The sequence below is a fragment of the Pelmatolapia mariae genome, linkage group LG12 (assembly GCF_036321145.2).
Source record: "Pelmatolapia mariae isolate MD_Pm_ZW linkage group LG12, Pm_UMD_F_2, whole genome shotgun sequence".
NCBI lineage: Eukaryota > Metazoa > Chordata > Actinopteri > Cichliformes > Cichlidae > Pelmatolapia > Pelmatolapia mariae.
The window spans coordinates 37873292-37882128 of record NC_086237.1 but is presented as its reverse complement, the minus strand read 5'-3'; the positions used below and the strand labels follow the sequence as shown (position 1 = coordinate 37882128).

General features: G+C 38.6%; 2 protein-coding genes across 2 annotated transcripts; one reads left to right on the top strand and one right to left on the bottom strand.

The window, feature by feature from the left end:
• The first annotated feature begins 376 nt into the window (after positions 1-376).
• On the top strand, positions 377-1396 carry LOC134638365 (natterin-3-like). The gene has a single exon (XM_063488872.1). It carries the CDS (start codon positions 377-379, stop codon positions 1394-1396), a length of 1020 nt encoding a protein of 339 aa, XP_063344942.1.
• A 3265-nt stretch (positions 1397-4661) lies between these two features.
• On the bottom strand, positions 4662-8271 carry LOC134638364 (natterin-3-like). Its single transcript, XM_063488871.1, has 4 exons — positions 8195-8271; positions 7840-7918; positions 6091-7198; positions 4662-4764 (listed from the first exon to the last, which is right to left on the bottom strand). The coding sequence occupies exons 1-4, from the start codon at positions 8198-8200 to the stop codon at positions 4662-4664; spliced, it is 1296 nt and encodes a 431-aa protein (XP_063344941.1). The 5' UTR covers positions 8201-8271.
• Positions 8272-8837: the final 566 nt, after the last annotated feature.

Sequence of the window (8837 nt, the reverse complement as noted above, 5' to 3'; positions counted from 1 at the left end):
TAGGGAGAGGCCACAAAATTCAGACACGAGAAAATAACTAACAAAAAAGCTAAACAGAGAACTGAAAACTCACACTGAACAGCAAACACTGGGTAACAGTAGATCAGTAAATCAAGATTCAGAAAAAAAGAACACAAGGAACTAACTCAGATAACAAACTTTATCACACCGAACTGGAACTTAAATATAACATATGATTTGACTATTCAAAGTTAGCAACCTAGAGATGAAAGGGTGATCAATAAACTGAAATATATTACCAGAATAATAAAACCAAGCCAGGAGCTCAATGTTTTTGTCTTTCTCCTTTTCTTTCTTTTCTTCACTGGTGAACTCAGATGCAACTGGGATTCCTGGGAAATCGGCTAACAGATCGATGCTGACAGACCAACCTCTTCCTAGTGTTACTAAGTTCAGACAGAGGAGGCCAGTTCATTCTTCTTCCTTTAAGACTACCATTGACACCAACCTGGAGTGGATCACCTTTAAACGTTCTATTATCAACACTGCAGTCTCAATTTACAACAGATATTTTGATCGCACTGATTATGTCTGCAAATACAAGTGTGACACAGGCTTTTATACCCCCAAAGAGGGTCCTTATTGTGTCTTTGCTCGCAAAAACAGATTTCACAGAGTAGATCCCTTTGAAGTACTGGTCAACAGAGACAACTTTAAGATCTTGGAGTGGAAGGATAATTCGTCTGGTAAGGTGCCCAAGAATTCAGTCTCTACCTGTCCAGGGGAGCAAATATATGTAGGAATGAACAAATATGGCCTTGGGAAGGTTTCCACTAAAGAAAAGGCCTTCTACCTGCCCTGGAAGGGCAAAGTATATACTTACAAATCCTACCAGGTCCTGACCACCAATGAAAATATAGTCAGCCAACACATTGACAATGCTAAAATTCTCCAATATCCTCCTGAGGTCATTCGTCAAACATTCATCAGCAACTATGAATGTCAACCAGTAGTGAAAACAAGTTCCATCTCAAAGACGTCTGAGGTGGAGCACAGGTGGGACACTACTTCTTCTGTTACAGTTACTGTTAGTACAAGCATTACAATTGGTATCCCTATCCTCTTCGAAAAAAAAATTGAGATCAGCACTGAGGTGTCGTTTGGATTGACTATAGGAACTACTGTGACAGAGAGCGTCACTGATACTCTATCTGTGGAGGTCACTGTGCCACCAAACCAATCCTGTGTCATTAATATGCTCCGGTACAAATACAAAGTCGACATCCCATTCACAGGACGCCTCAGACGCACTTACGGTAATGGGAATATCCGAATAACATCCATCACTGGGAAATATAATGGCATTCAGGTGGGAGAAGTCCGGGCTGTGGTGAATCGATGTGAACCTCTGGATGGATCTAAGCCTTGTCCATGAAGTCAACAAACCTCAATATGATGTCTGGTGATGTCTAATGTGTTTTTAGCCATCAAACTCCTCTTTTTGTTGAATTTGAATGAAATTATTTTAGCTGTTTACGGTAGAAGAAGGTATTAAACAGAAAATGGATACAAGTATGCAATGTTATATTTAGCACTTAATTATGATAATATGTATTAGCAGAAAATGAAAAGTGTTACTGAATGTCAACTTAACTGACCTTAAAATGTCAGTTTCAATAAAACTGTGTCTAAACTAGTAAATCTAGTAATAAACTAGCCTTTTTTTAATTATAAAAAAATTTTTCAGGTTAACTTTTTACGTACACTGACAGTGATAGCAGTGATGATGATGATGTGGGTGGTGGTGAAGTAGATGATGTATTTGCATTTGTATTTGAAACTCATTTTATGTATTCTATTGATGGTTTTTTGCTATTCATTTTTAATGTTCCTTGATTTTAATGTTAATATAAAGCACTTTGAAATGTGTCGCACATAAAAATGTGCTATATAAATAAACCTGCCTCAAAGGTATATTTCCATATAAACTTCAGTGTTATGAGCAATGTTCCCTCTAATTTTTCACGTGTCTGAGCGAACACACAAACTCCCTGAGCGATCCCTTGGACCACTGTGAGCGACATCAGACATGTGCACTGTGGTCATGCCAGCATCGAATCCATCCAAGTTACATGGTTTATTAATATAATCAAATTACAGCATTTACATTTATGTTAGACTACTTTTAATTAACTGCTTTAGCCCATTTACAATGAAAATGTGAAAAAAAAAATCTAGTCATTGACCTGTGTAGTTTGTTAACACTATTGGAAGTAAAAATAACTTGAACTCCAATTTCGAAAACACAACTTTCTTTCTTTCTTTTTTTTTTTATTTTTTATAAAGCTCTGACTTGAATTATGAGTATGAGTCTGTGGTCTGGGAGAGAGTCCTGTAACTCTCTGTCTGCAAAATACAGTATATAATGACCAATGCTGGGCAATTAATTATATAGTTACTTCTTCAAAAAAGTAACTCAGTTTGGCAAACAACAAAGTTTTTTGCAGCTATTTTTTTTTAAATGCAGCCAAGGCGTTTTTAAATAAACAAACTATTTACAGAACAATCAGCTCTTCTGCATCAAATCTGATGCCACACAAATTATTTGTGCCACTCCAAAAAATAATTTCTGTCCACTATGAGATAAAGGAGAACAACAGCCTGATACCTGCAGGCCTGACAACAGGAGATGTATCACTCCTGTAACACCTGTAACATTCAGCAGTCGCCTCATTGTTCTGACACACACAACAAAACTATTGACTACACTACACACTAACTACACACTAACTACACAAGATTTGCGCTAAACGTCTCAAATCTCTCACATCTCAAAACACCGCCGTCACTCCTAAAACTCCCCCCCCCGCCCCCCGTTTCTTAACAACTGGATGCCACCTTGCCATATCATTTTTTGATTGGTCGACATGGTACTTTTTTGGACGAATAGGAAAGCGAGAGGGGGGTGGGGTTTGTTTTTGCTCACAGGCAGAGAGTGCTTTCGAGCCTTTTTTCTCATAAAACGCCGTCTTTACCGTTTCTTCCCGCAGTAAATATAAACAACGATAGTATTCAGGAAGAAAACCAAACATTGCAGATATTTTTATCATAACTCTGGTTTTACGTGGCCTATCAACACAATTTAAAAACTGGTATAAAGTCCACACTTTTCCCATCAGTTGTTCCGTCTGTCCTGCTCACATCTCCAACGGTTGTACACGTTGTCATTAACGTGGCTTCACTCCACATCAGCCACGCCGATTTGCCAGCTAAAACACCGGTGTCGGCACATAAGGACGCTGTCATAGCCTGTCAACGACGTTGATTGGCTGCATATATACGAATGTGAATCGCATTATTGGTTGGACTATGGGATAAGGTGGCATATCGTTCTAATCCCATATGGGAGCAGCCAGTCACTTACTGACTAACACTGCAAAACAGAATTGTTAAAGTATAAATTTTAATTTCAATTCAGGTTAGATTTTTTGTGCGCAACGCAGATTTTCTGTGCGCAGAGACCGTGCCAGCAGTGCGCAATTGCGCACGTGCGCAGCTTAGAGGGAACATTGGTTATGAGTAACATCGGTATTTAATTCAACTACAAACTTTTCTGATGGAGATTGAAGAAGCTAAAAAAACAAGAACATTTACCTGTATCCTTGCCTGTGCTTAAAGGCACTGTTATTATGGAAAATCTGAACAACAGTAAATCAATTTAAGTTCTGTTGTTGTGATTTGTCGCTAAAGAAATAAAATAGAATTTAATTAATTTTTTTATGCTGTCCTTTTGCAGGAAAAATAAAAATAATCATATATAATGAACATATGACATACAAAGTATTTCAGTGTAAGCCTTGATTGTTTTGGAAAAACAGTAAAACAGTCTCACTTTTACATCTTTAACGACATTTACATGTCATTTACATACCACAAAAGCTTCTAATTAATAAAGCTGCTGTGGTGAGCAGTTAATGAGGTTTCACTGCCATCTGCTGGATTGAATGAAAACACCCAACAAGAAAGCCAGGTACAAGAACAGTTTTCACAGTTTTTTGTGAAGAATTAAAAACTGACGTAGTGATCACACCACTGAAAAGTTTATTCTTGGTAAATCAACATATAATTATTTATTAGTAGTCAGCACATGGGCAGAGATAAGGAGAGTGTGGCTCTTCCTTTACTTTATCACATTACCTTTTCTTTTATTTTGTGTTACTTTTGATATTTTAGGCTTCTGATAGGAAGTTTTATTTTTAGTCTGATTTAAGAGGGTCACAGTGTCTCGTGAAAGACCAATTCCTTGAATAAGGTATCAAATACTACAGTCCAGCAAAGAAAAAAATTATCATCATAATTATTCTTATAGATTCATAAAAACTAATCAGGTAGAGCAAAGTTGCCAATTTGTATGTGTTCAAACATCAGTCCAGCTATTTAATTCAATTCAATTCAATTCGTTTTTATACACCTTCAAATCAAAACAACTGTTACCTCAATGTGATTTATATTGTAAGGTAAAAACTCTAAAATAATACAAAAGAGAAAACCCTGACAATTACATATTCCCTTTAAGCAAGCACTTTGGCGACAGTGAGACAGAAAAACTCCCTTTTAACAGGAAGAAACCTCCAGAAGAGCCAAGCTCAGAGAGGGGCGGCCACCTGCCGCGACCGGTTGGGTTATTTGTACATCTTCTTCTACTTATCGAGTTCAGGATCACAGGGAAGCTGGAGCCTACCCCAGCTGCCACAGGGCGAGAGGTGGGGTGCACCATGGGCAGGCTGGCAGTCTGTTGCCGGGCTAACACACAGAGACAGACAACCATTCACACTCACACCTGTGGGCAATTTAGGATCTCCAGTAAACATAACCCCAGCTTGTCTTTGGACTGTGAGAGGAAGCCAGTGGACCCAGTGAGAACGCATGCAGACTATAAAATCTAGTTGTTTGTATTCTTTTACTGAATAGAGAGAACACGACTCAGTTAGTCTAAATATTTATAATAATTTTATTTAATCATCTACCGGAAGAGAGAGACATGCACAGCCCAAAGCCATTTTGCAGATCTCTAGCATTAGAAGCCAAAAATGTGTATCATATAGGTGTTATTTTGGTCCTTTACACGTCACACATAGTTTAGATAAAAACAACTCCTTCTGTGTTACTTAGTTCCGCTTTTTCTGTCTGGTTTCCTGTTCTTAATATATTGCCTCTGCAGCTCTGCACTTCCTGTATTTTTAGTCTGGCTGAGCACTTGGTTTGTGAGTCAAAGCTGGTCTTCCTTTATACAGGCCTTTATTATTAAAATACATAAAACAATATAATCAGAAAATAAGCACTAAGAATATATATTTATTCCGTAACAAGACACTGGGGAATTCCATACAGTAAGGCCTCAGGCAAATCCAGGACCTTCTCGCTGTGAGGCAACAAAGTTAAATACTGCAACACTGTGATGCCTGATATAACAACATGCAGAGTTAAGACGTGAACATTTGGTTCTAAATCAAGACTTTAAAAGTTGGAAGAGATGTTCTAAATACTTTTGGTAGATAATACTGTTGATGTTGTTGTGGAAGTTTTCCATTAAATAAAGCCTGCAGCAGCGGTAGCTAACATTAGTTAATCAAAACACAAAGAACAGACAACCAAGTTGGTGGGAAGCCTGCATCACCGCGGGGCAGACGGTCAGTCTCACCTGAGCCTAGCATGGCTCTCAGTTAAATACCTTCTCCAGGAACAAAAGGAAGTACACAGCTGTTTCACACCTTAAGGTTCACACTCCCTTGCTACCTCCCAGAGTCCTTGAAGAGACAAAAGATTCTTCCTGTGGAGTGGTCTGCTTCCCCCCAACTTCCTTACTAGACCCCCACCATTTGTCTTACTGTATGAGTGTGAGACATGTTAAAATCCAGTGGCACCAAGGCATTATACAATAAAATAATGTGATTAATACATAAATAAAAGAAATTCCTATACAATGTTTAAAACATAATCAATATTATAATATTATTGAATTATTTCGATTAAAAAAAGCAGTTTTTTCCAACATGTTTTATTTATTTAATTAAATTATGAATAATGAAACAAGTAAGTACAAGGAAAAGAGGGTATGGCATGACAAACAGAAGATTTGGTGTGTTATTATGTATTTGTAGGCAAGGCTGTACAGAAGTTAGGTATTCACATCTTTCTACCACAGCACGGACCTCTCCCGTCTGGATGCTGTAGTATGTCCCTGAGATGTTTAATCGTTCAATTGTTTTGTTCCTGTAGTTTCGGGTGAGGAGAGCAGTAAAAGGGATGTTTACATTGTACCAATAAGCCAGCATTTTGACTTTGCAGGAGTGGTTTGGTGGGACGGAGACCTGTTCTTCAACAGTGTGGGAGAGCTCTTTTGCATGAGTTGCCCCCTTTGAATAGTCAAATGTAAACTGACCACTAACCTGAAAGCTTTTGGATGCTACGTTAGGGATTCCTGTAGTGAAAGTCGTAGTGACACCAACCGAGACAGAAGTGCTAATGTCCCACCTTTTCTCATCTCTAACTGTCTTTGAAAGAGTAACTGTCTTTGTCACTGGATTGCATTCTTTGTTATCACTGGAAGAGATTTGCATGGTCTCTGGAGGATACTCTATGATTTTAGCGTCATTAGTTTTATACCTGACATCAGAGATGGTCTCACTGTCAACATCTCTATTAATGGTCAGCACCTCATAGGACTCGTACAAATATACTTTACCTCCCCAAGGTAGAAAAAATGACCTACGTCTAGGATGCACTTTACCTAGACCATACTCGTTTTTTCCAACATAAAGCTCATCACTAGAACATGTTCTAACTGCATGTTTGGACACTGAGCCACGGTAACCTTTCTTCCACTCCAGGATCCCAAAGTTGTCTTCATTCACAAGGATATCAAATGAGTCCGTACGATGCTCTCTGCCGCCACACGGATAGTGGCAGAAATCTCCCAAGCTACGGCTGTAGAAGCCAGCATGGCATCCATATTTACAGACATAGTCAGTACGTTCCTCATATGTGTTGTAAATTGCCACTGCTCCATCAGGGAGGGAATTATTCCAGGTCTGCCATTTCACGCTGCCCTTATTATCAAACGCCTGCCTTTTCTGTTTCATCTTGGCAGGAAACAAAAGATGTTGATATACTGATGTGTTAACTGAGATGTCTGTCATTTCAGGAGCTCTGTCCAGATCTGGGTTCAGAGAGGTCACTAAACGAAAGAAAAGAAAAACCTTTTTCAAAAAAAATATCATAATATTCAAGTGTGAAAAGATGAAACTTCAGAAACTGCTCTTTTCATAAGGTCGACACAATTTTAACTTGACTATGATATTTTCTCCAAGTAGTTCAAATTCATGTTAAATTTCTCTTTTATTTCAGAATTTCTTATGACTGTCAGACTGTACTGGACATAATATTTCCAATCATGTTCCCAAAAGCTGGAAGCCATTTTTCCTTTACTAAATCTTGGTAAAAAAATAAATAAAAATAATAATAAAAAATTTAAATATGAACTGGACCCCTCGTTATTTCCTGATATTTCTAAATGGGTTAATGCAGATTTAAGCAGGAGATCAGCAATTCTAGTGCCTCAAGGTAAATTGACAATCCAAGGACGGATTTGTAGTGTTCGGTGTGTTGCAGCCTTTAGACTGACGTATCCTGGTCTTTAACTGTTTGATTAGTGCTTATTGCTACTGAACACATAGTGTATAGTGGGTTTATCTGAGCATTTAATCTTCAAGTAGTTTTAGAGCTAGTATCACAAAAGTGAATCTCACTTCCTTGTTTCATTCACAAAAGGACTCATGAGGACACTTTTGCAAATTCATAATGCCAGTTACATTTTACCATTTCTGTTCTCTGAGTGCTTCTTCACAGTGCCCTGAGGACTGGCTGGGGACAGAGCCAGCAGCAACAGCAATGACAGCTTTAATAAAAAGGAAAAGCTGTTTTATTGCAAACAGTTTATATTGCAGTCATTAAACAGCTGACCACCACTGTTTACCCTAAACACAGAGGCTGCACAAGAAACATGAAACTCAAACTTATGGTAAAATCTGAAAACTAAAATTCCTTAGAAATCAAATGTTAAATTATCTGCAGCAATAAGTGAACAGTCTGCTTGTTTTGCAGTTTTATATTTAGATTAATTACATTTTCAAAACCTGTTTCAACATTTACTGTAAAGGAAAAAGTTACTCACCATCATAAGTGATGGGTCTGTCTGGCACAGACCCACTGCTGGAATGAGACAATTCTACTACAACGCCAAAAGCAAGACGCAAGTCACCAGAGCTCTTTGTGTTACTCGTGCATGAGGGAGAGAACTGTGACGAGCGCCGTTCCTTCCGCTCGAACCCCAGTCGCTCTCAGCCAGCTTCCCCCGTAACACTGCTCTTTATTGTGGTTACATGACTATGCATAAGTTCATTAACATATAAAGTCTTACACAGGCATACATGTGAACAAAGAGTACCTTGTCTGTGTGTGTGTGTGTGTGTGTGTGTGTGTGTGTGTGTGTGTGTGTGTGTGTGTCAAGATGTGACCCTGTGAACGACTCCCCAAAGCCAGTGCCAGGAGTCCAGCGGTCCACCTAAACAAAGGGCTCAAAAAAAGGGAGTGGTAAAGCTCAAAAAATGATATTTATTTTTACATTTCCGGGAATGGAGACCCGCCACACGAACACACAACCTCAGGTCTGAAAGCATTAGAAGCTACATCCATATATATATCTCTGCTATACGTCACACCCACAGTTTCGATCAAAACACTGCTTAGTTTCTCTTTCTGTCTGCACGCTTCCTGTTCTCTGCAAAAGCATGTAGTTTCCTGTCAGTACTAGACAG

Bases quoted from the DNA above. Each gene is read 5' to 3' on its own strand.
- LOC134638364 (XM_063488871.1), bottom strand. The intron at 7,199-7,839 runs GTAAAATGTAAC...TCTTTCGTTTAG, and splicing joins GCACTCAGAGAACAGAAATG to TGACCTCTCTGAACCCAGAT. The intron at 4,765-6,090 runs GTTTGTCATGCC...TCTGTGTGTTAG, and splicing joins AATAACACACCAAATCTTCT to CCCGGCAACAGACTGCCAGC.
- LOC134638365 (XM_063488872.1), top strand. From the start codon at position 377: ATGCTGACAGACCAACCTCTTCCTAGTGTTACTAAGTTCAGACAGAGG.